The sequence below is a fragment of the Stegastes partitus genome, unplaced genomic scaffold, assembly GCF_000690725.1.
Source record: "Stegastes partitus isolate 25-593 unplaced genomic scaffold, Stegastes_partitus-1.0.2 Scaffold611, whole genome shotgun sequence".
Taxonomy (NCBI): Eukaryota; Metazoa; Chordata; class Actinopteri; family Pomacentridae; genus Stegastes; species Stegastes partitus.
The window spans coordinates 295,946-322,310 of NW_007578342.1; the positions used below are offsets into that span (position 1 = coordinate 295,946).

The 26,365-nt window shown below is 42.8% G+C and overlaps 1 protein-coding gene across 3 annotated transcripts in view; it reads left to right on the forward strand.

Annotated features, from left to right (window-relative positions):
- Positions 1–381: 381 nt before the first annotated feature.
- cica (capicua transcriptional repressor a) overlaps positions 382–26,365 on the forward strand; it is a 46,377-nt gene continuing 20,393 nt past the window's right edge. For 2 of the 3 annotated variants that reach the window (XM_008289378.1, XM_008289380.1), the window contains exons 1-8: positions 382–558; positions 3,785–7,473; positions 9,007–9,277; positions 19,099–19,230; positions 20,806–20,959; positions 24,796–24,895; positions 25,030–25,212; positions 25,828–25,954. In XM_008289378.1, the coding sequence (XP_008287600.1) occupies positions 4,003–7,473; positions 9,007–9,277; positions 19,099–19,230; positions 20,806–20,959; positions 24,796–24,895; positions 25,030–25,212; positions 25,828–25,954 (4,438 nt within the window). In that variant the 5' untranslated portion in view covers positions 382–558; positions 3,785–4,002. Of the gene's footprint in view, positions 559–3,241; positions 3,434–3,784; positions 7,474–9,006; positions 9,278–19,098; positions 19,231–20,805; positions 20,960–24,795; positions 24,896–25,029; positions 25,213–25,827; positions 25,955–26,365 lie in introns of those variants that run through there. The other variant, XM_008289379.1, reaches the window with a different exon arrangement.

The following is a 26,365-nucleotide window of genomic DNA, read 5'->3' on the forward strand; positions in this document are numbered from 1 at the left end:
GTTTTTAAAACACAGACAGGCAGCCCCGCTTCTGTCTACGCCCCTGTCATATTAACAGACAAATGAAGAGGGGATGATGAAGAAGAAGAAAAAGAAAGAAAGAGGAGGAGAGAGAGGCTTCATTCCTGTCCTGCGTGCCTCTATAAGTCGCAGACAAACCCACATAGCAGCTCTATTGGCCGCCGCAGCCTCGCTCTCCCAACAGCTGTTCTGTGTTTTCCCACACTGTGATTGGCCGAAGCGCGCCGTCCATCAAATTTACTTTGACGTGCGGCCCCACCCCCTCCTTCCCGACGCGCCCGCTGATTGGCTACTGTACGCGTTCGTGCTCCGCGATTGGCCGCCCGGGCTGGTTGTCAAGGCTTTGGGGCTTCATTCACCATTTTGCGACTGTAGTGTAGAATGTACAGGGCAGTAGTTTTTCCTCCTTTTAAGTTGCTTTGCCGGAGAAACATGAACGGCCGCTAACTGGCAGCTGCGGACGACTGGCCTCCCTGCCCTAGTTTACCCGGCGGACTCAGCGGAGAGACACCCCGGGCTGGCTGTACGTTAGCTCCGGTGAGTAGAAGCTGCCTACAAATCTTCTCCTGCAGCACTGCAGTGGGGCTTGTTGTGCTTTTCGCCGAGGTGCTAACGTTGTTCATGTTTACTGTGGCCACAAACACAGCCGACGAGCGGTGTCTGGGTGGCCTACGGAGAGCAGCACAGGGCGGAACGGGTGTCTTGTGCGAGAAAAAAGGGAGCGGTGCGGCGAGACGTAGTGAGCCTGAAACTTTTCCACTAGAAATAAATTCAACGCCATAACTGCCGCTGGACTTTCCCCACAACAACTGTTATTTCTCTCCTGTGCGAAAAACTCCACGGACACATTTTCTTCCTCTTCAACGTGGCTCTGCGGGGCCTGTTTTCTGGCGTTTGTGGCCACATATTGACACTTTCTCCCCCCCGGTTGGTGCTAAACGACGACGGGGTTGAATAGAAAAGTTAGCCGGCTGTATTTTCACACGACTGTCACTTTCGGATGGGGCGAGTTTCTGAGCTTTTTTTTTTTTTTTTCTCGCACTGACAAAAGTCTGTTTTGGGACGTTTCTCGCGGTCGTGCAGCGCAGGCAATGAGGGCCGTTTAAGGTGGCATTAAGGGTCAATATGCCCGTTAAACCGGTTATTTCCCCCGGTACAGTGAGTAGAGGATTTCCAAGCGGCCTTGTGTGTGTAGTCGAGGCCTGGTCGCTACACGCCACGGCCTGCAGTGTTGTGGAGTAAAACTGGTAGTAATCGCGGTACTACGAGGGCTTGACACGGTACTATCCAGCTAAACCAGAGGTGACGACATCCCCGCTCGTTGTTTGCATTTTGTGCTTTGGGCCTCGAAGTTAGCAGCTGTTATCTAGCAGGGATTATGATTATGTATATATTTATACGCCCTGGCCTGTCCTTAATGCAGCTCTGTAGTAATCCTGTTACAAAGTTTAGAGAGGAACTTTTGCATGCCATTCAGCCTCATGTGGGCGAGAAATAAACACCACAGCAGGTCAGAAAGGACTGAAATATCTGCTTAAGTTCGCCCCTGAGGGATTTTACATCAAGGTTTGCAAAAATGCATGAGGCACGTATGTTTATAGCCGTAATACAATCACGTTAACTCAATTTATGCTGGATGCGATCGATCACATATTCCTCAGGCGTGTTTGTGGTTGAAAAAGGAGATTCAAATGTGACCTACACCGAACAATCGCTTATCCAAACTGAATTATGCATCCAGAAAAGGCAGCAGTTCATGCTGTTCTCACCTCATATGACTTATATCAGCTCGATGCTGCCCACAGTCATGTTTACTATGCATTCATGTCAGCTTATAAAAGAGCCTTTCCTGTTCTTTAAATAAAATATGATTGACCTCGCTGCCCTGGACTTTATGTATACCTGATGATCGGTGAACATGCAACATAAGAGACACAGGCCTACTTTAGCTCCCGTATGGGTTTCATTGCTCCATATTTCACTGGGAGGAGTGTGCGTTGCGTCAGTTTGCCTTTAAGCTGTTATCATAAGGCCCATGACTCTGACACCAGCTGTTGTACACAGTGCACTACTGAGTAAACACATGTAGCATACCTCTATCGTGACCAAGTAAGGCCAGCTGCCAATATTTTATGGTGGCTGCTGTCCTAAATAGGGATTTACATAGAGCACAGTGATGGCTGTGAGCTCTCAGGCTCTCTGTGCACTATCAACTATCATCACATAGATGTTTGCTGTGTGTGTGTGGCCTTGAGACAGGCGGCACTCATCTTTGGAAATGGATTTTCTCTCCAGCCGATATGATGTGGCAGATATTAAAAGGACCTGAATGAATGCGAGCCTTCACAGACAAACAGGAAGGCAGCAAAAGGGAATAGAGGCAGGCAGACAGAGAGAAAGAGACTGGTGGGAGGACGGATGCAGAAACAGGGACAGACAGGCAGACATGTAAGTTAACAGACAGCCAAACTGTCACTGACAAGTAGACATGCCGAGTGCTGGTTGATTGACATCAAGACAGAACATTTTGACAGTGAATATCACAGTCAGAGTGAGAAATTGTCAAAAAGATGACAGAGCATATAAGGGCTGTTTAGATCCTGCCTCTTATATGCATGTTGTTAACATCTTTGCTGCTCCGTGGAGACTTGCATTCGACGAAACGCGGCAGAGCTCGCAGCAGCTACGACCCGAGGCGAGTCCCAAACAAACCAGCTAAATGACAACAGTCGCCCCCCCTGTTCAACAAGTCTGCAAAATCAATCTGTTTTAGTTTCTAAACGGAGGCAGAGCTGTGAATGAGTCCGGTGTAGAATAAGAGATATTCTGAATGACTCTACCATGGCTAAGAGCTGTACTGAATGACTCTGGTGTGGAATAACAATTATTCTGAACAACTCTGCTTTTCTGGATGACTGCAGCACAAAATGAGGATAGAGACTAAGTGGACGGAGAGGAGGGAAAGAGGGAGAGATGAGAGGTAAAAAAAAAAAAAAAAATCAATATTTGAGAAAGAGAGAACGCAGGCAGGGGATGAGAATGAAAGTGTAATAGTAGCAAAGAGAGAGGGAGGAATAAAGTAACGGGAAGTTAGGTAATGGTCTTCCACAGGAAATTGAGTTTGTAGGGGCGGATTGACTCTGCTTTGAAATACATAGATAAAGGTCGCCACAGAGAGAGAGGGAGAGAGAAAGGGAGGGTTTCAGTATGTGAGCGAAGAAGGAATTCCCCCGCCTCTACTGCCCCGGCCAAGAAGTAGTGTGTGTGTGCATGCAAAAAAGGCTTGTCTGGGCAAATTGCAAAGTGCTCCTCACTATTTCCAAGCTGTGTTGTAAGCCTACATTGTGTTTACCCTACAATATGGCCTCCTGTTTTCAATATGTACCTGGTATGGATGCAGGCCTTGTGTAATGTGAGTAGAACCTGTTATGTAATGAATTAATGTGTAATGAATTTGTAGATGAGTCATATTCATTACTACTCTAGTACGACGGTGCATCATTTAGCGGGGAATACGTTCCTTAAAATTAATTTTTAACTGTTTATTATGCTTTTAAAAAAAAAAAAACCCACAACCTAATGATCACCACTTTGCTTTTATATTGAATCACTTTCATTAATGTTTGATTTTGATTCAATCAGCCACTTTTTCCTTCTCAAAGCCGCGCAGCTAGTCGCTATCTTGTGCAGTGATTAGGCTTTGTGCATGTCTGAATGCGTTTGCCACATGAGTAGCTCACGCTCCCTGTTCCCTCTCTTTCAGAGTCTGTGGAATAAGGTGGGCAAGTGCCGAAGTCTCGCAACGAAGACAAGACAGGATGAGAGAGAGAGACCCAGACAGAGGAGAAAAATAGAAAGGAACGGAGGGGGAAGCAGAAAAAAAAACAAAACAAGGCAAAGCGAGAGAGGAGCACCGAGGAGAATCTCTGGGATAAATAAATAACAAGAGTTGTTTGGAGAAAAGGCAAACTAGATGAAAAGATGAAGCCGATAAAGAAGCAGGGCCGGCGTTCTCCTCCCTCCACTCGGGCCAAAGGGGGGAAGCGTCGCGGAGCAGGGGATGCCCCAGAAGGAGGAGAGAAAAGAGACTCAGATGAGAACAGAGACAGAAGCAGATCCCCACAAAACCGAACTCCTTCCTCTTCTTTTTCCTCTAATTCACACTCAGAATCCTCTCAGGTGGACCCAATGAGGACGCGGGACGCTGCCGAGGGGGAGGGGCTTCACAGAGAGGCGCTGTCAGAGGCGACGGTGTCAATTGTGATGGATTCTGGGAAGCTGTCCTCCGATGATAGATCAGGGAGGTCGGCGGTGAGCTGCAGCAGCCACTGTGACAGCGGCGGCAGCAGTTGTAGTAACAGCAGCACGCCGAGCGCCAACAACAGTCCAAACCCTGCATCCAGCCGCAAAACAGCCACCTTTAAGGCTCGCGTTCCTAAGAAGAAATACACCTCTGAACACTGCTCGTCTACTACTGCTGGTAACCATAGCAACCCCGTGTCCTCTACACCCCCTCCTCTTTCTCTGAGCGGTGGTGTCCTCAACCAGGGGTCAACAGGTCCAGGAATTGACATCAGCGTCTCGCATTCTGATGACAACAGTCAGAGCAGGAGCCTGATGGATGACTTCCACAATAGGACAAGTGGCAGGGAGGGGCCTCAGGACTCTCCAGGACCCCCGACCCTGTCGCTAGGAGGTGAGAGGGAAAGGCCCGGAGGAGGTGAAGGGGATGCAGAGCGGGTGTCGCCCAGCCCTTTGCCCCGCTGTTCCTCAACTGACACTGCCAGCGAGCACTCGGCTGACCTGGAGGTGGTGAGCGACACGCACACCATCACACAGATGTCTGCACATACAGCGCCCAGCCTTCCCGATGCTCTGTCTGATGCCCTGGCCAAAGGGTTAAAGAATCAGCGCATCCTTGCCCGCCAGCTCCGGAGAAGAAGTGACGAGGAGGGAGGAGGTGAACGGAGAGATGAAGGGGGGAGGTTGGACTTGGTTTTCCGGGCCGGGGTGGTCCGTAAAGTCAGCGGTGAGTTTGGAAGCCTGGAAGTGCAGCTGAATGGGGAGAAGACACTGTGCCGTTATCCGTATCGACATGACAGCCCCCCAGGGGTGGTGGACATTATCCTGGATGCCCCGCCACCTGGTGTCCACCCAATACCTCTCGGCACCCGTGTCTGCGTACCATTCGGCAACGAAGAGGGTAATGAGGGCCAGTGGCAGTGGTACCGAGAAGGTGTGGTGACCCGGGTTGACACACACCCTGCAGTGGCCAACCGCTACCGTGTCCTGTTGTCTGAGGAAAGGCCTCACGCTGTGGACGAGGACGAGGATGGCAGAGGTGCCACCCAGGCAGTGTGGGTCTCCCGACAAACACTCCGGCTCCTGGTGCCACCATGGGACCTGGATCTGCCCTCTGGTGGGGGGTGTGAAGGAGAAGAGGGGGTGAGAGACAAGGAGAGGGAACGGGAGGAAAGAGAAGAGATAGATGTGGAGCAGGAGGTGTGTCGTCTGAGCCGGGGAATGACCCCTGGCATGGGGAGAGGAATCCCCTACCCTGGGATGGTCCCTGTTTCCTCCACATCGGGCCACAACATTACCTCCCCCGTAACTCCAGCATCAGTCCTCAGCTTGGCTCCTGGCCGAGAGTGGGAAATAGAGAAAGACTTTGAGAGGGAGAGAGACCTCCAGAGAAAACAGGAAAGAGAGAGGGAAAGAGAGCGCGAAAGGGAGAACAGTGTGAAGCAGCAACAACAGCAGCAACACCACCCATACATGCCCCTGACCCCCGAAGAAGACATGGAGGTGTCCCACTTTAACATGGTCCCAATGGGGGCGATCATACCCGGGACCAAACCAATGGCAGTTCCCCAACACCGCCACATTGTCTCTAAGCCCCCGCCTGGCTACCTCAGTCCCCACATGTCTGTGGTGCGGGGCATTGGGATTCCTCCCACCCACCTGGCCTTGAACCCCCATCCCCCTCCTTCACCTGTCCTGTTAGGCCTTGACCCAGCAACTGCAGCAGCTGCAGCAGCAGGAGCTGTCATCACCACCCCCCAGCTCCCGCCTCTTCCTCCCATCTCCTCCTCCACTACATCCTCCTCCAGAGGAGAGAAGGCCTCAGGGGGAGGTTCTGCTGGCAGTGGAGCAGGGGGCGGCGGTGGATCCGGATCAGGGTCGACCTCCTCTTCCTCGTCACGTTCCCGCACTCCTCTGACGGCCGCCCAGCAAAAGTACAAGAAGGGAGATGTGGTGTGCACGCCGACAGGGATCCGCAAGAAGTTCAATGGGAAGCAGTGGAGGAGGCTGTGCTCCCGGGAGGGCTGCTCTAAGGAGTCCCAGCGACGAGGATACTGCTCCAGACACCTCTCAATGAGGACCAAGGAGATGGAAGCCAGTGGAGGTGGCCGGGAACGGGGTGGAGCCAGCAGCACTGGGACCCTGACGCCATCAGACCTCCGTTTGAGCGGCGGAAGAGCCAGCTCAGAGTTTGACTGGGATGAGACGTCGCGGGAAAGCAGCGAGGCCAGCAGCCGTGGAGGAGACTCTCGCCCTCGCCTCGTCCTTCCCTCACTGCTGCCCCAGGACCTCTCTCGCTTTGACTTTGATGAGTGTGAGGCAGCGACCATGCTGGTCTCCCTGGGCTCTCGTTCCGGCACACCCTCATTCTCCCCCATCTCCAACCAGTCGCCCTTCTCCCCGACCCCGTCACCCTCACCCTCCCCACTCTTTGGCTTCCGCCCTGCCAATTTCAGCCCAATTACTGCGCCTGCCACACTGACTCCCCGCCGCCATCGGCAGCTTAGCGGCACTAAGATGGGTACGCCCGGTGCTGAAAGAGAGCGCCACCTGTCGGGAATCGTGCCCACTTTTCAGACAAACCTCACTTTTACGGTCCCCATGAGCCCCAGCAAAAGGAAGCTCGACACACACCCGCCCCCTCCCCTATCTGCAGTCCAGGACTACCAAAGCAAACCTGAGCAGCAGCAGTTGATGGGCGTAGGGGGTGGCGTGATGGGAGACCATCACAGCCCTGCCGCCTTCAGAGTCCTCTCCCCCCAGAGTCAGCCTACAACCCCTTCCTCGCTTTCCTTCTCCCGTCCCCGCAGCGCCACCAGTCGACCACCATCCTCTGCTGCCTCCACGCCTCCACCCATGCTGGTCTCCCCCACTCCTCCTTCCCCGCTGCCCCAGGAACCCTCCCCACGACGAATTGTGCCCCTTCGTGATTCCCCGGTCATCGTCCGTAATCCGGACGTTCCCCTGGCGAAGTTCTCTGACGGCCCGTTAGGAAGAAGAGAGAGAAGCAGGTCGAGGGAGCACAGCCAGCCTCCACACACGGCTCCCCCAGGCCTGCAGGCCCCGGTCCCCATCAACGGGGCCGCCACCAACGGCGCCGTGCTCCTGCGCAACCCAACATCCACACTGGTCCTGGTCACCTCCAGTTCGGTAAGAATGATATTATTTTGTGTTTCTGTGCCGGTAAGACTTATCATGTTACATGTAATATCATGTTGCATTAGCAATAATAATATTACAATAAAGATACTCTCTTAAATAATAAATAATAAAGCCGTAGTAATTGTTTATTGATTCTTTGAATGCCGAAACCCACCGGCAGGTTTTAAAAGCATGCTGTCTTAAAAAAAAAATTCTGCAAAATTCCACCATTTATCAGAGCCAGAAACTGTAGAAACAGAAAGAACCGTCAGATTTTTAACTTTCCAGCAGAAACGGACAGTTTCCAACTGACTGTAATTAATGACAGTTCGAAGAGTAAGTCAGATATGCAGAACAGGAAGAAATGTTTGTATTTTCATTATTGCATTACCACTGTCCTATATTATTTTATAAAGGAAGATGCATGAGAGTGAGAATGTGGGCCAGTAGAAGTGTAAATTCAACACTCTTTGCTGTTTCCACCCACATTTGTGGTCAAACTACACCTAATTCATATATGCTCAGCTAAACTCTGCCTAAAGAATAAAGCCGGTGATATTTTATATTTTTCTCACTGTCAACAAATCACAAAGACTAAAAATAATCTAATAGGCGTACAATTTAATCCTGTTTAAGTATCAGTTGTTAAAACCAGTGTCCTGCTTTTTTTTTTTTTTTAGGAAATTACCGAGCCTTTCTAAAAGGTGGAGCTATTTATTGCTGAGTTGTTTTTAAAAATGCAATTCAGAAGTAAGAAATAAAGAAACCAACAACAGAAAGAATTGATTTCCAACCTTCTTCACAAAATTAGCATGTGTGACTTTTAATTTCATCTGGAAAATTAACCAAATCTAAGTTCAAAATCCAGATATTTCTGTAAAATCACTTTATTTTACATGTCTGATTTTAGAATCTGCCAGAAATTAGTTATTTGATCCAAACAGATTCTACAGAAAAGAAAAAATTCACTGCTCCTCATTGCAACCGTGAAGCCATTAGTGAATCAGCTCACCAACAGTCATATGACACAAAAATGAGAAACTTTCCTGCTGAACTACAGGCACAAATCAGAGAGGAGACAAGTCTAAAAACAAATTAAACTTGTAAATGCTAAAATATCTATAGCATTTTTATGCCAGCATTGGTAACACCTGTCGGCACTTGTTCATTCCAGTTTAGTTCATTTTTTGTAAAGTAAATAGGAAATTCGACATTCATTTTTTCTTTTTTTTTTATCCTTAATGGCAATATAACTGTGTCATACTGCACAAAATACATTTCTGAGTTCACTCTACTTCTAGCCATGGTTCTTCTGTTTCCATAGAAGTACATGACTTTATTATAATGAAAATTAAGAGTCTTAGTGAGTAAAAATGCAACAGAAGCAAAAAAAACAAACATAAAAACAAAACGCAAAGATTCAGAAGGTAAATTAACTTCATACAAATTGGATTAAACTGAAAAAAAAGTCTAAATCACATCAATAGTGTGTTACCAGCCACGTTGTGTATAACCTAAGTTCTTTTTCATGTCTCTTCCCAGTCCTTGACTCCAGCCACGGCGGGCCATGCGGCCCTCTCCAGCCCCTCTGCTCCCGGATCGATGTCCACTGCGTCGGTCCTGTCTTCGTCTGGTTCTGGAGGTCGGGAGCGGGAGAGGAAGCCTGAGGGACACCAGGACGCCTCCGGAGGGGTGCTGCCACAGCCGGTGGCCTGTCATCCCACGCCGACAGCCCTGCTGCCGCTCATACTGCCAGCCGAGTCGCCTCACCCCGCACCTCGCAAGCAGATCATCATGGGACGCCCAGGGACCGGTAGGCAACGGGGGGGAGAGGGAGATCGTGGCACTGTGGTCTTGACCTTTGTTCATGTCAGATATAAAGTCTGCTGAGCCACACATCTGCTGCACTGTAAAGTAGGAATGGATGTACAGGCTGTATCTTATGCACTCTATCTTAGTGCTTCTCGCTTTCATTATCTCTCTAGGGTTACAGCAGTGTCATCAGAGTGCTGTGGCTGTGACTCATGTACACTTTACTATTGTTTGCTCGCAGTGCCAGAAAGTTGCAATTCAAATGCTTTGTTTTTTTAGAATTAGCGTGAGAAACTTTCCCCTGCTTCTGCTGGAGCCTCTTGTTCTCTAAGAAATGGTCTGTTTCTTTATGAAAGGCTCTTATACAATCTGCCATGGACATAGGGGGAGAGGAGTTGTACCGATCACAAAAAAGAAAGAGAGCCACGTGTGAATAATGTATACATGAAGTTGTTGGTATTACATAGATATACAGAGGCATTTTTGACTCAAGGTTTCATCAGGCTATCAGGACTTAAACAGAGATTGTATTTTGCTCAAGGGATGTGTAGTGTGTTTGTTTTGTTCTGTTTTTAGCTTGTCTTTTTGAAAATGGTTCAATAATTTTCTAACGCAGTTGTAGTTTTTAGCAAATGATACAGAAACAGTAGTAAATCATACACCTGGTGGATAGTTTTCAGTCTTTTCATGGGATTTGTTGACAGTGAAACTTAGTCTCTGACCTGTTTGCTGCTTCTGAAGAACATTTTTAAAAACCAGTACACGGTTTAACTTTTTACAAGGGCGTTGTAATATCCTCAAACAGCATGACACTGTGGTTTTAGCAAATGATACTTATATCATACACCTGTTGGATTGTTTTTAGTCTTTTCATGGGATTGCATGGCACAGTGAGAAAATATAGAATATCACCCGATTTGTGCTTTTAAAATTGTTGAAACGTCTCCTGTTGCAGCTTCAGTTTTAATTTAATTTTAATCCTTCTGCAGAGATACTTAGTCGAGGCAGAGTTTGGCAGAGCATATATGAATTAGGTGTAGTTTGACCACAACTGTGGGTGGAAACAGTGAGGAGTGTTGAATTTGCACTTCTACCAGCTCACATTCTCACTCATGCGTTTTAACTGTTAAAATATTATGGGACAGTGTTCACACAGTAATGACATATAAACATTTCCTGCTGTGCTGTTCATTTAAACTAATCCTCAAACTGACAGCAGTTACCTTCATTTAGGAACGGTCTGTTTCTGCCGGGATCGTTTCTTTATTTTCATTAAATTCAAGTCAAGATAGAACAGAAATGTTCATCTTAAACCTGCTGATAGCCTGCTGTTGAAGTGACTTTTTCTTCACTAAAACTTTAGTCATTATCAGCTCGTGTATGCAGATGTTATTCTGCTCTGGAGATGCGTCGTATAATTAGTTTCGTTTTGGATATCATTACTTTCTTAAGTTGCACCGTCAACAAACTGTTAAAAATACAAGATGTACTGCAAGTAACAGAAGATATGGCGTTGTTTGAGTTGTTTGGCAAATCCTATGAGGCCTGTAAGCTGATTTTAATAAAGAAAAAGGCAGAGTAGAGTCCTTATAGGCAGCAGCAATGTGTAAAACAAAACATTCACCAACTAAATTTGTCCTTATGGGCAAGTCTCATCATTTGGCAGCCAACTCGGTAACATCCCCAGGCAGTTATTTCAAAATAATAAGACCAGGTCTTGTTAGCTGTTATAGGCATAACTGTTATTTCAGTGGTCACCAGGATGTTAAAACTGCATATAGAGAACTACCTATCAAATCTGATTATAAAAAAAGCTCAAAAAGTTTGGTGATTTTGCCCAAAAATAAGGTTTAAAAGGCGTTATACAGTTTTACAGCACTGCTCTTGCCTCATTTCAGCAACAGGATTGGATGCATGTTTTCCAGTTCAGCTGTTAACAGAGCAGTTCACTGGCTTTGCTGAGCCATCTTTAGCATTACTGAAACAGTTCCTTTCTTTTTTATCAGTACTGGATCATGGCGACATTTTATACATGTGACTCTTCAGCCCTTGCACACTATTCATCGTTCTGCATTAAGATGTATCACTGGTTTTACATCTAATACTTATCATTGTGAGTGTTGGGTCTTCCTCCCTCTCTGTAATACCTGATAGACACTGGGTTTTATTATTTTACAAGACTTTTACTGTTTTTTTGTTTGTTTGTTTTTTTTTTACCCTTATACATTACCACAATGTTGTCTCTTAATGTGGGCGCTTACCAAACAAATTATTGCGTCACACTTCATGTGCCGGCTGTTTTTTTACCGAGCTCAGATAATCTAGTTTTACTCACTGAACATTCCAACCTGGAATAACCTGCAGAACAATCGAAAGTTTGACTCATTTTCATCCCGAGGACTAATTTGTTTTTTAGTATCGTCATATTTTACTTTCAGCTGTCTTTTAAAAAACCTAAATTCTCCAAGTAGTTAATTTATTATTTCACTAACTTCACCTTTTAATATCTTTATAGTTATTATTGTCCGTGTGTCTTATTTGTGTGCGTACATTTTTAATTTTCTTTCTTGGCGACATCGTAAATGAGGCCTCCATACTTCAATGTACTCCAAGTTGAATGAAGTTTGAATGGAATATTGTTTTGTTGCTGCTTATATTGACTACAAAGTTGTACATATACACATAAATTATGGGACACTCTTTTTGAATGTTGGCATGAATAAAAGACATGAATATTTGAAGTACTCCATTGAAAGAAAGAAAAAATGCAGTTATACGGTTGAAGTGTAGGATGACTGGACTATTAGGATGTCACTTTAAAGTGCTTGCAGTCATTTTTTTCAAAATATAGCCATAAGTAAAATTTAAAATTGCCTCTTCCATTAGAAGCTACCGGCCAGTTTATGTAAATCGTCCCAGTCAGGTGGTGAGATGCAAGAAAATTGGCCACTGAGAAGTAGAGGTGGTTGGGTTCATCACATACTGTATGCTTGTTTCCATGCCAACTTTGTGATTTTTTTTATTTTTTTATTTTTTTACAGTAGGGGCAGAAATGTTACTTTGAATATATGAATAACGAAGATGGTTTCCATTTAAAATGCATGATTTCTCATATTGATGCAGCACTTTCTAAACCTGAAAACTGAAAGTGTGACAGGATTTTCTATTGGCGGTTTTAAGGCTGTTTGGTTTCACAGTTAATTTTGGATTTATATAATAAGCATCAAAGTCTATCTTTCTTTAGGTTACATGTGCATTCAGGACGTACAGCAAAGTTAGTTAGTTTAAAACCCCAAATACAAGTGGCAGATTTTGTCCTAATTTTAATATTTCATCGCCTCCTCTGTGATTAAATCATAGCACCTTGACTCGGTTCAGATGATAAAGATGACTTAAACGTTTTTTTTCTGAGGTGTGAATATCAAAAGCTTTGATATATCAGTCGCTCAGGCAACCACCCAGACCTGCTGCTCACTGTGTGTAATTTGTGACTCAGTGTGTGTAGAGTTATTGAGGGAGCTTGTGTGCGGTTGTGCAGAGGGTGTCGCCTTTTTTTTTTTTTTTTTTTTTTTGCATGTACGTATGCGTGCATGTGTGCGTGAGACAGATAAGGGGTGTTTCACTGAAACTCTAAAAGGGCGAGAATATTGACATGTCTAGACATGCAAGACTGAGAGCGGGAGTACGGAGTGCAACAAGGACGTTCACACCTCCTCCACACACACACTCATGTCGGCGTTTCAGACAATCAACAGCCTCAGACGGGGCATTAAGGGCAGGTCCGGCGTGATGTGAATGTGTTTCATTGCTCTCAGCACAAGAAAGAGTAATCGTATTGCTGGCGTGTTGTCATGGATACACTGTTTCCACCGGTAGAATTAGTGCAGTAAAGCGTTCAGGCCTGAGCTGATTACCGGTGTGCGATGCTTCTTTTTTTTTTTTTTTTATTCCTTTCCCTCTCACATCCCTCGCACTGCTGCTAACAGCCACCTGCCTCTGTAGCGTAACGTTTCCTCCGCCATACATTTTTAAAAACACCTAGAGCCATTGCGGGCCTCAGAAACAAACAGAGGCAGCGCAGGCCCCACGGCTGAGATCTCTCCTAAATATAGCCCAGCTCAAGTGCAGCTGCATTAGCATCACAAGTTTCATTACTGCTCTCTTTGAGTACATCTGCAGCCTTCAAGAAGAAGGGATAAGTCCCATCTTGTTACATAGCTCATGAGATGTTTTATTGCCTTTACACCCACAGGACAGACTATTAGGTGTATTCTAATGGTGGTAGTAATGTGTCAGGTGGATGTCTACAGTTGTGGAGCAGAGTTTTCCCACCTTAAAGCATGAAGACAGCTGTTCAGCCTGTCAGGTGTGTTTCTTTATCAGTACATCATTTCACCAGGCGTCACTGTCAGCGCTTCAAGTAAACCAATAGAGACAGATGGAAATCCGAGCGGCACTTGTATCTCGGATATTTTTCACAACTCACCACTGTCGTTGCTTCGCTGGATTATTCATGTCTCAGGGTGTCAGCGGGTCCTTTAAAAATCTGAAGCATCTCAAGTCAGTTTATGTAGCCTACTCCTTTTTTTTTTGCTCCTGTCACTGTGGGCTAATTTTTTCACTGCAATGTGAAGTCCTGCACCTCTATGGAAACAGAACAACCTGGTCTTCTGTGCAGTATGACACAGTTATAATGCCATGAATCAAAAATAGGAAAAAGAAAAGTTTAATTTCTTGATTTATTTTTAGTAAAATTGAAAAAACAACCTAGAATCAGTATGTACAACATTTTCCCAGGTCCTTCTAGGTGTTACCAATACTTTAAAAAATGTGGGCTCCACATAGTATAGATATTTTACTACATAGCTTTTTAATTTGTTTTATAAGCATCTGCTCTGTGTAAGTATGGCCTGCAGTCCAGCCTAGTTCAGCTAAATAGTCGTGTGATTGTTGGTTGTAGCAGATTCGCTTCGTGAATTTTTTCTTTTTCACACAATGTGGTTGGCGAATTTTTAAAGGAGGCACGTAGACTCAAGTGATATTAATGAAATATCACAGAGCAAACCATTTACTTTTGGCATTTTTTTGAATGAGCCATGTAGAATAAATTGTAAGGTTAGATTTGGTTGAGTTTTCCAACAGGTGACTAGTTCAAGGAGAAGGTTGTAAATCTATTCTTTCTGTTTTTATAGTTTCTTTTCATCACACATGGTGTAATTTTGGCTATTTTCTAAAGATAAAATCCCTTTCAAACCTACCAGCAGGATTTGGTGTTCAATGAATCCGTCTCTGAATTCCCCACTCTGGGGCACTCAGCCTCCGGCCCGTTTGTTCCTTCTGAAGTACATTTTTTTTTAAAAAAAATGGTTCAACAATAAATGGTTCCACTTTTTATAGAGGCTTGGTAATTTCCTAAAACAGCAGGACACTGTGGTTTTAGCAAATTATACTTAAACACAAGTAAATTAAACACCTGTTGGATTGTTTTTCGTGTTCCCGTGGGACTACATAGGACTGTGAGAAAAACATAAGATATCATCAGCTGTACTCTTTAAAAAGTGTTGAAATGTCTCCTGTTGCAAGTTTAATTTGAATTTAATTTTAATCCTTGTGCAGAGATACTCAGTCGAGGCAGAGTTTGGCAGAGCACATATGAATTAGGTGTAGTTTGACCACAACTGTGGGTGGAAACAGTGAGGAGTGTTGAATTTGCACTTCTGCTGGCTCACATTCTCACTCTCATGCATCTTCCGTGTTTAAATAATATGGGACAGTGTTGATGCAGTAATGATATTCTAAACATTTCCTCTTGTGCTGCTTATTTGACCTGCTCCTGAAGCTGTCATTAATTACAATCAGTCGAGAACAGTCTGTTTCTGCCAGAATCATGTCTTTATTTTCTTGATTAATTTGGACTTAAACCTGCTAATAATTTGTTGTTGACTCCTAGGTGGCTTCACAAGATTTTTTTTTTTTTAACTTTTAGGTCTGATTCTGTTTCTGATTTTGGTAAACCCTGCAGATACCATTTAGGTCTGATGCAAATGTAGATCATCCTTTAAGTCAAACGCCTGGTTTCACTCCCTAAACTTAACTTACATCCAATCAGAGCCAGTCGATAGTAGCTTTTTGCACTCATACTGTGCACTAAATATCTTAAAATGACCTTCTCTGCAATATTAATTCTGAAAGTTTCTAATGTCAGTTTGATGCGTTTCTTTTCACAACTCTGGCTCTCATAACTCGAGTGATGATAACATGATTAATAACATGAAAATCTAGTACAACAATGCCCAAATGTGTCACATTTCTGCTCACTGAGGACTCATTATGTACTGTAATATGAAGTCCTGAACTTCTATTGAGACAGGACGATAATAAGTTGAAGAAGAGAGAATTCAGAAATATGTTTTGGGCGGGATAACAAAGTTATAATGCCATAAGTCTTAAATGGTGTTATTTATTTTACAAAAATGTAAAAAATAAAAAAAAGGAATCAAAATATACAACATTTTTCTCACAGGCATTGCCAGTACTGGAATAAAAAGTTTTAGTACATGTTTAACTGGTCTCTGTTCGTGTCTCCTCTCTGCTCTGTTTAAACAGCCTAGTTCAGCCAAATCGTCTCTCAAGTTTTGCTATGTGACTGTTGGTCAAAGCCGAGTCACTCACGGTTTGTCGATTGTGCCGAGAAATGCAAAATATTTAGTTTTTTGCAAATTTTCTAGAATAAAGTGATATTGATTAAATATTCAAATTTTCAGCCTTTATTTGGCTAAGTGTCCAGACAGCACTGTATGTCACACGTTATTAGTTTAAGGACTGTTATAAGGCTGTAAATCTCATGATTCTTTCTGTTTTTACGCTTTCTGGTTCTGATAAATGGTTTCATTTTGGCATTTTTTTGATATAACGTGCTTGTCATCCCACTGCCAGATTCAGGGGGTTAGAATATATAAACAGTTGCTGTGTTTATCAAATGTTTTAACTCTGCTTTAAAAATTATTCGCTGCTCATTCGTCCTTGACTGACCACAATTTTAAGAGCTGCTGCAGTGAAGCTGTATTTGACCTCTCAACCTGCCCGTGGTCACATAGGGAGGAAAGCAGCACAATATATCAGTATTTTTTTACGATAAGCTATGTCAGCAGTGCTGTCCGTGGCATTGCCCACGTTACCAAAGCAACTTCTAGTGTGTAAAACATTTGAATAAGCTTCACTTCCTCAGCTGAAGTTCCCCATGCAAACAGCAGTGTAAACTGCCAGTAAGTAGTAAGAAGTACAAAGTGCAGTGATAATAACCATGTGACATTCGAATCAGCATTTAAGAGTGTGATTGAACAGCGTGTGTAACCAACAGCAACAACACTACGTTCAGGACGTATTTGCATTTTCCCAGTTGTTAAGCTCAGCAGTATCTGGATCTCCATTTTAGATGAGCCACAGCTGGCAAATGGTTGGCTATATATAGACCGTGTTAATAGTTTATTATAAAATTATTAATGGGAACGGAAACTGAACTTTTCAGTGCTGCGGAGTTCACAGCCAGTTTGGACTTGTGTGTGGAGGACTGCAGTCAGGGAGGAGTTGGGGGTGAAACTGTTTATAGCTCAGTCTACTAAGAGTGAAATCTTTATTATCTAAATATACAGCACAGTCAGAAACAGAATGAACTGCTGCTGAAAAAACACACTGATCTGAAACACAGCAAGGCCATTAGTAGTCATAGTTGTAGTTGTTGTTCTTGTTGCTAGAAGTGTTTGTAAAAGTAGTGGCGATACTGGAGGTTATCATGCTGTAATACTCCACCATTGTAAGGTTTTCACTGGAATTGTGATCGTACAAACGCAATGTGGTACAAGTATTGGATTATAAACCGACCAAATCAGCTGTTTAATGTTTTGTTTTACGTGATGTTGCGATCTGTGAAAAGATTTTATCTCTAGAATGCCAGCTTTTTATGAGTAAAGAAAATGACAGTGGTTTCAGTTTGGGAACAATCAAACCGTTTTTAGAGATTTCTGTTGCCTCTGTGCCGCTAGTAGGTGGATTTTGTTGGTGTTGCAGGGTTAGTCATTAAACAAACACTGGACAAATTACCTTTCGGTGGCAATAAATGAAAAGCTTTGGTCAAAGAATCATCATAGTCAGGATTCATCATCATTTCATTGTAGTTCATCCATTGTTGTTGAGATATTTCAGGCTGTACAAAAATGATGGACCAGAACACAGACACTGGTATTCAGGGACATACTGGATATACGTGGATTTCACTGGACTGGACTTTAGATATTAAGAGTTTATCCTGGTGTAAAATGCAGTTTACCACCATTGAAACCAGTTGTTTTTTTTGCTCTTGTCACATTTTTTCTTGTTGTAAGCTAATGTCACGTATTATCAAAAACAGAATTAAATGAAAGTTGAATTTCTTTGATTACCTGTAAAATTGAAAGAAGCCTAGAATTAACGCGTACAACGTTTTTCCAAGTGCCCACAGGCAATACTTTAACTATACTTGTTATATTTTACAACTTCTACAAACTAGGTGTTTTTCACACGACTCTGCACATCCACATGTTTCACCATGCTGAGTGTGTCTTTCAACAACGCTATTTACTGTTTTTTAATCATGCTGCATTTATCTTATTAATCGCGTATGTTTTAATTTTCTCTCAGTCACTCTTGGTGTCTCCTCTCTTTGTTTAAACACAGCCTGCGGTTCATCTGAATAATCTCTGAATTATTATTTTTTGGCAATTTTTCAAATGAGACATGTAGAATAAAGTCATTTTGGGGAAATTTGAGGATTTTAGGCTTGGATTTAGTTTTCCACACTAAATCTAAAGTCAGTCATGATAACTTGAGGAACTTTTAGAAAGTTGAAATGTGATGGTTTGTTCTGTTTTCACCGTGTCTGGCTCTGATAAATGGTACAATTTGGCCGTCATTCATGGATTCTAAGTTGTGCCGAGGAGCGAGGAATTTTTTGTTTGTTATTGGATCTGATGCAAGCGGTTCATTTTTTGGCAAATTTCACAATTTCAAGCTTAGGTTTGTTTTTTTTTGTTGTTGTTTTTTTAATTTTTCTGATAGAGTTGAAGGACTGTTGAAACGTTGAAAATCTAACAATTCTATCAGATTTTGCAGTTTCTGGCTCCGATAAATAGTGTCATTTTGGCTATTTTAAGCTAGCGTGACTTTGGTTCAGACAATTAGGAATAGTTTTTAAAATGTGAATGTTCATGCATTTTGTGATATGTATTTGTATTAGGAACGTATTTAGATAAATATTGTGATGTTGCTTGTAACCTTATCGCTCATTCCTAAGTAGGTAATAGAGGTCTGTGTGCAAAGTTTCCCTGTGCTCCAGAGAAACTCTTTGTAGTCTTTCTTGGCTTGAAATAGTTCCCACTGCAGAGAGTTCAGACTCTGAAGCTCGGCAGTGGCGTGGCAGCAGTCTAGACAGCGAGTAGTCTGGAATCTCTGTGGATAAAATAACAGGTTCCCTCATCACATCACATACCACATGACCCCTCAACTCTCATTATCCTGAGGGTAGGTCTGTACGTGTGTGTGCTGGAGGGGGGGGCAGGATAGTCGACTGAATACACAACTCCATTCATGGTCTTCAGACTCAGGCAGTCTGTATGAAAGTGTAGTTTTAGTAGCGCTTGAGCTCATCGCTGGCTGACGGTCACACAGGACTTCACATGCTGCCAGAGGGCAGAGTGCTACCTTCTGTCTACAGTCCACGATACTCAGATGGATAAACATGATGACATTTCACTTTTCCCTCTCCCTCTCTCTCTTGCCTTCCCACAGTTTGGACCAACGTGGAGCCTCGGTCGGTGCCAGTGTTCCCTTGGCATTCTCTCGTCCCTTTCCTGGAGCCCAGCCAATCAGGAGCGGCTGCCCAGCCTGTCGATGGCCAGCAGCTTGTCAATCAGAGCAAAGGTAGAAAGTGACCCTGCTGCTTTTCTCCCAGCATGATGTCATGAATTTATATCCACGAGAGAGACACATTTATCCCTTTAATTTATATGTAAAGCCACAATGAAATAATGGCATCAGAAACAATATGCAAGACTGTGTTCTCAAATAGCGACGGCCAAAACACTCAAGTTCAAACCAGCAGCCAAGTCAGTGTTTCCCTAAACAGTTGCGACAGAATTGCAAATCACCACAGTTGGTGTTCACACCAACATTATCCCAGTAACGTTGTAGATAACACTATTTATTGACTTGAAATTTATTCATAGTCTAATTTTGTTTCTGGTGGGAACAGTGAGTAATGTTAGAGCTCATTTGAAGGCAGATTTTTTTTTTTTTTAGTGGAGCTTCGTGGGATGTTATTGCAGGTCTTTTGATTTATCTTTTCTAAGTGTAGACTGTTTGAGACCTGCACTAAGCTGTTGTTTGGGCCATAAAATGTTAACAAATAGCCAAAAAACATAAAGTTCTTCTCTGTCATTGATGAAGCCCTAAAAACTCACCTCTGTATTCTAAAATTGCATATTTAGAAGGTTTTTTTCATGAAAATTATCCTTGTATGCCTTTAAGTGGTTTAGATGTAAGTCTAAACTGTTGCTGCACCTCTCCACTGCTCTCGAGCACACCAGCTCACCTACAACTCTCCTCAAACACTGTAAAACTACTCTATACAACAGAATGACCAAGTTGTAATTTTGGAGTAATTTGAACCAGAAGCTGATTCTAAAGAAGAGTAATGATGCAAAAAGCTCCCCCGTGCAAGCTGATGAGATTGGTTCCTTAGTTTAGTTATACATGAAATCCTAGAATTCCGAATCTGTGTTTTTAAAACTGTCATCAGTACAGTGCAGCTTCAAGGTAGAAATTGTAAGCCATGGCATTGATTGCCTTTTTAGCTTATTCTATGTCCTTCCAGCATATAAAAAAACACACTGTATGAAAATATCAAAATAGTTGGTGAATAATTTTCTTTCAGTCAACTTACAGTTCCAGCTCTGTACTGTGTACCCTCTGGCTAAGCTTTGAGACATCCTCAACCTTTTTCTCGCCATTAAATTTGCCATTTAATGCCACATGTGCACATAACATAACTGTACACAATTGTCTATGCATCTTTCTGCCTGAGCAAATGCTACAAAGACTGTTTGCTAAGTGGATAGCAATCCACCAGCAAAAGGAAGCAAGCTAGCTAAATGCTACAACAAAACTGCTGTGTCAACGAAGGCTTGTAATGGATAGATTTAATGACAAAGAACTTATGTAATGCACTAATTTTATAACTACACCCTTCAGGGAGCAGCTCCTCTATATGCGTCTTTGTGTCCAGCATACACAAGGTCTTTTTGTCACTGCTGCAGTAGATTCTAACGTAGATGCAGCCAGAGCTCGTCTCCACCTCCCGGTCAGTCGGCCAGAACTCCCACCATCAACATGCTGCGTCCAGGGCGGCCCAGTGTTCACACATATGGCACCGTTATGGCACTTAGTTTCATAAAGCTCCGTACTAACTGCCACGTAAATGGCCTTTTTATTTGTCAGAGCCTCGCTGTGGTGTGGCCCTGGTGAGCGACGGCCGGACCGGTCCTCCAGACCTGGAGAGGGGCTCGCCGTCATGCCCTCCCCCGACCAATGACAATCCTCCTGCAGACAGGGGCGGGGCTGACAGCGAGACGGAGAGCGACACCGATGACCCGTAAGTGGCTCCTACACATTTTATTTCCGGACATTGATTTTTTAAAATAACATAGCAGAATACAGTGCAGTGCTCGGCGATGCATGTTGTGTTTGTTCTCAGTGGATTCAAACAGAATCGAGTGGAAGAGGCACAAGAAACAAAAGGTTTAGTTTAAATTCAAGTGTAGCGTAGCGCTGTGGTGCGTTGACCATATTGTGAAATGCTGCCTTTCCTCCAGTCAGACACCAGCAGCAGCCAGACAGTAACCGTTGATCCAGTTTAGGTTTTGTTTACATGCAGGTGCAGAAATTTCTGTCTGCTGTTCACATATGGACTCACTAACTTATTAACTGTCTGAACCGCAAGCAGTTTCTGGGTGTTCTTTTGCTCCTGTCACATTTTGAATCACTGTGGGTTCATTTTAAACCACAAAATAAAGTCCTGCATCTCTAGAAATACCTCAAAAATGGTATTTGTGCAATATAATGCAGTTTTGAATAAAATAAAATAGAAGAAACTAAAGTTACAAATTTTCAATATGTTTATTTTACTAAAATGGACAACATTTTTCCAAGTGCACACTGTTGATCTTCCCCAGCACTGGAGAAAAAAATGCGACTCCACATTCTATAAATATTTTACTGTTTACATTTTACAGATTTTTTTTGTGCTAATGTTTTACTTTTTTTTGTTTCCGTACTTGTCTCCTATCTTCTCTGTGTAAACACAGCCTGCAGTTCAGCTAAAAAGTCCATGAATTTTCGTAATGTGACTGTTGGTCACAGCTGAGTCATTAATGGCTTCACATTTGTGACAAGAGACTCAGAATTTTTAGTTTTTTATAGAATCGAGTTAGTGCACATGGGTTATTTTAGATGGATTTTTAAACGAGACATGTAGAATAAAATGATTTTGATGCAATATTGTGATTTTAGGCTTAAATTTGGTTAGTTTTCCAAAGGAAAGGCACATCACACATGATTAATGGACTGTCAGAAAGTTCAAACTCTGACATTCTGTTTTTACATTTCCAGGTCTGATGAGTGGTGTTATTTTGGCGATTTATAAAAAAATAGCATGTTTTTCAAACTCACGGGCAGGATTTGGGGTCCACAGGTTAAAGTGGGGAGCTAGTCAGTCAGTTTAGTAATCTGTGTTTACGTAGCTTATTATTAATTCTTATTTATTTGCTCCGTGTTTGTCTCCTCGCTAACTGGGATATTTTCTAAATTGGAATATTTTATTCTGAAGTCTCAATGTTTACTTCCAAAGTTATGTATCATTTTTGGATAAAAATATCTGCTTTTCATGGACCTGAAAATGGAGAAACAACAAAACAAGTGCTCCATTTAAATGATGTCAGCTCATTTTGAGGCAACACTTCATACACTGTGTTTGTTTCCTCTCTGCGATGCGACTCTCTGTATGACTCATTAGAAAGCAGGTAGTAACTGCAGATGATGTTAGATGCAGTTTGTCAGTGTAGTTTGAATCAGTCGCTTTAAAACACTCGACAAGGCTACACTCTGAACAGGTGCACTGAAATCCACCTTTGCCAGCAGCATTCAAAAGAAACAAACAACTTTTCTGTCAGCTGCATCAGTGTGTGTGTCTGGCAGGAGTTGTATAGTCTGTGCTTGTTCATTCCTCTCAGTGTCGGGCTGCGTCGCTGCATCTGGCTGGGTTATTGCTCTTTCAGAGTGACTCAGACAGGCTGCGTGGCTGTCTGGCTGGTAGTGTGGTTATGAATGTTTCAGGGTCACCGGGCTCACAAAGGCCGCCGTCGCCAAAAGAAATGCATCAGCAGTATCTCAATGTTACAGCGATTACACCTGCTATCTGCCTGCATCTCAATGGAGACACTAATGGCATTAATGAAAACAAAGTCGACACGTTTAATAAGATTTTATTATTTTGTTCCGTTGCTTTTCTTTTGTCTGTATCAGCCTCTTCTTATCTATTCATTGCCAGTCTGTTAGCTGCCTCTCGCTTTCTTTTTTGTATTTGCTAACTACCCCACAGACTGAAACATTCCCCGACATGAACTCGTTCACACCTACGCCTCGAAACACGAACACAAATAGCGCGTGTGATTTTACCTCAACTAAACTCTCTGCCACCATATTTTGTTTTTTCTCGCTCCTGATGGTTTAACTACTATCTACACAGATGCTGTGTGTGCCGGCTTTAGTCCATTTAAGCTTTCTTGAAAAATCTTTAGAAATCGTAGACAATAAAGAAGAAGAAAAAAAGCATTTTTCTGTAGCCACGACTCAACGCTGGCGATTATCTCTAACAGTGGGTTTAGACCTTTTGTCTGTGATCTCACGATTTCAAATCCTTTCCTTTTAAAGTTTTTTATTTCCCTTGTATTTGCCAGCCAGCCAGGTGTAATAGCAAGACTTCTCCTTTTCTCAGTGATTTTCAGCAGACAAGAGTATAGCTCGCCATGTCTCCTGACCGGGAGTCAAACCACAGAAATTCCAGTTATGTGGAATTCATCTTAACGATGAAGTCACTGATAAACCCCTAAATGTCTGTGTATCAACATTCAAAAGTTTTGTTCCAGGAAAATACTGCGCACATTGTAACACATTTATCAAAACATTGCAGTTCCTGTAATTTGGATGTAGCACTTGGCCATATTGAAATTTTGCTTATATCATAATTTTTTATATAATTTTATAATGTATTAGATTGTAGTATCTTGATTAATTTAGCAGTTCTACCAGGCAGTACTGTGCATAAGTGGAACATGTAGACGCTGAGTCCTCTGAGCAGACTAGAGAATAGTAGAATAACAACAATGACACGTCTGTACTATCTGCAGCTGTTCAGTTGTTTGTCCACCAGGGAATTTAATCAAGGCTTTACGCTACAGCAGCTGCCCTCGAAGTTGTTCTCTAATGGTGGTAACTGATATGTTCACAACAGTTTTCTTGCCAGTTTTTTATGCCACGAGAGCTTTCACTAAGCTGTATAACCCACTAATTTATGAGTTTACAGTTTTGTTCTGTTGCTGGTATTTGGTTTATGTTACATAAAACTGCACAAAACAACCTCTCTCTCTCTTTTCATCTTGCACATCTGTCTTAGTTTATGTCTTATTCATGGCCTGTGTTTAGCTGTTCCTGCAAATGTCATAACTATTATAAACTGTGGTATTATTGAAATAATACTCATAAAAACTGTGTATAAACTAACGTCCGTTTTACTACCCTGTTTCTCCAACTGTTGCAACACAACAGCAACTCAAACTCAGCCCAGTTTGTGTTAGTTTTTTAGGCTTTTTTTTTTTTTTACTCCATGTCTGTCTGCCTTTTCCTGGATGCAATTCAGTGACTCACAGGAAGAGTGCAATTTAGTCGTAGTAGAAACAGCCATTTCCGTGGAATTAACTGAATAAATACTCGGTAGTTAGCGTGGTCCATGTTAACGATGGCTCAAGAGATAAAGAAAACTGCAAGAGTAAATGGTAGAAATTGGGAAAATGTAGAAAGTAACAAAAGGAGAGAATTGTTGTGGTTGTTTGGCTATGATTTCTGGGCTGTATGTTATGTTCAGTAAAAACAGAAGCACTTAACCTGTATAATTCTAAGCTTATGTGGTATATAAAGCATAAAATTTCATGCATCTAATGTCTGACTACATGGAACCTTCTCATCCAGCATCGAAAGCATGAAATACAGTAAAAATAGTGTTGGATGAAAACACATTCTTAACTCATGATGTACTTCCTTAATCCCATGCAGCACTTTGCTGTTTCTCTAAAAGTCACTTGGACTGTGGAATCTCCCTTGAATTCACATCTCAGCGGGACTCTCAGTTTCACTTTCTTTTGTGTATAAATGCAGGTTTTCCCCTGGAGTGGCCAACGATCCAGCACCTTCCACCGGACCCATCAAGAGACGCACACAATCCCTCAGTGCTTTGCCCAAAGACGGAGACAGGAAGGTCAGTCCACAACGCAGATACACAATCAGTAGATACAGGAAATCACAGGACAGTGCTTTGGTAAACTGGTTAAATGCCACTGTTAGCTCACTGTAAATGTCTGAACTTTTATCTTCTTCCAAACCTCAAACCAGAGGGAGAAGGACCACATCCGCCGCCCCATGAATGCATTCATGATCTTCAGCAAACGCCACCGGGCCCTGGTGCACCAGCGACATCCCAACCAGGACAACCGGACAGTCAGCAAGATCCTGGGGGAGTGGTGGTACGCTCTGGGACCCAATGAGAAGCAGCAGTACCACGATCTGGCCTTTCAGGTAACCACGCTCCCTGACATTCTTTAATAGTTCCTCATATTTCAAATCAAAGCAAGTTTGGTCATATAGCACGTTTCAAACAACCTGTGTTGAACAAAGTGCTGTGCATGTTATCAGACAACAGAGGCAGCAACAATAATGTGTGAAAAGGAAGCCAATTTGTAAAAGAAATAAAAATAATGTTTTGGTTTTTTTTTTAATCTCAATGGAGGAGGAACTTTTCATTACCAGACAACGGCTGTTCCAAAGCTTTGAGGCAGTTCCTGCAAAACTCCATCCCCCCTACTACATTTTTAAGGAAGATTTCCATTTCTTGGTTGATTTTAAGACTTTATTGTTTGTTTTTAAGGTTCTTTTGGTACCACCCTTTCTATCAGAATTGTTTCATTTTCATACCGCTGTTGAAGCACTGAGGAACCAGATGAACTTGTTTTGAAATGTTTCAAGATCTAGACCCAAAAATAGAGGTTTAAATGTGCTTCATAAATACATTTGACTTGATTTGACTTTCGACATCCAGAAGGCACCAGAAGCAGCTTCTTTGTAAATCTGTCATAAAAAAGGTGAGCTGTTTTTTATGAGCAGTAAAAGCAAACTGCATGAACCCACCTGCAGGTGAAGGAGGCCCATTTCAGAGCCCATCCAGACTGGAAGTGGTGCAACAAAGACCGCAGAAAGTCTTTGTCGGAGGGCCGCGGGACCCCGAAGGAGCCCCGAGAGAGGAGCATGTCTGAGAGCATAGGTACAGTGTGACGAATTCTCCTGTAAAATTATTTTTACTGTTGTAGTTTTACTTTACTAAAGTAGTTAATTACTGTATAATAAATTACAGTCCTTTACAGTAGAACACAAGGTCTTCTGTTTAACACTGTGACTAGACTTTCCAATAATATATAATGTATTTATATAGTTTTGTGTAATCAACATTCACCGTAGTTGCCTTTAAGTTGCATCATTTTCTTGTTTTAATATGTATAAACTTTACTTTGCAGTTTTATATCATGAACAACAATATGTCTTTAAGTTTTATGATCCAGAATTCCAACTCTGTTTAACATTGAGAAATGCATTTAGCACTAAAACACCGAAAATGAAGAATAAATGATACCGCAAGTTACATTTTCATGGATTGGCGGGCTTTATTCAAAGCAGC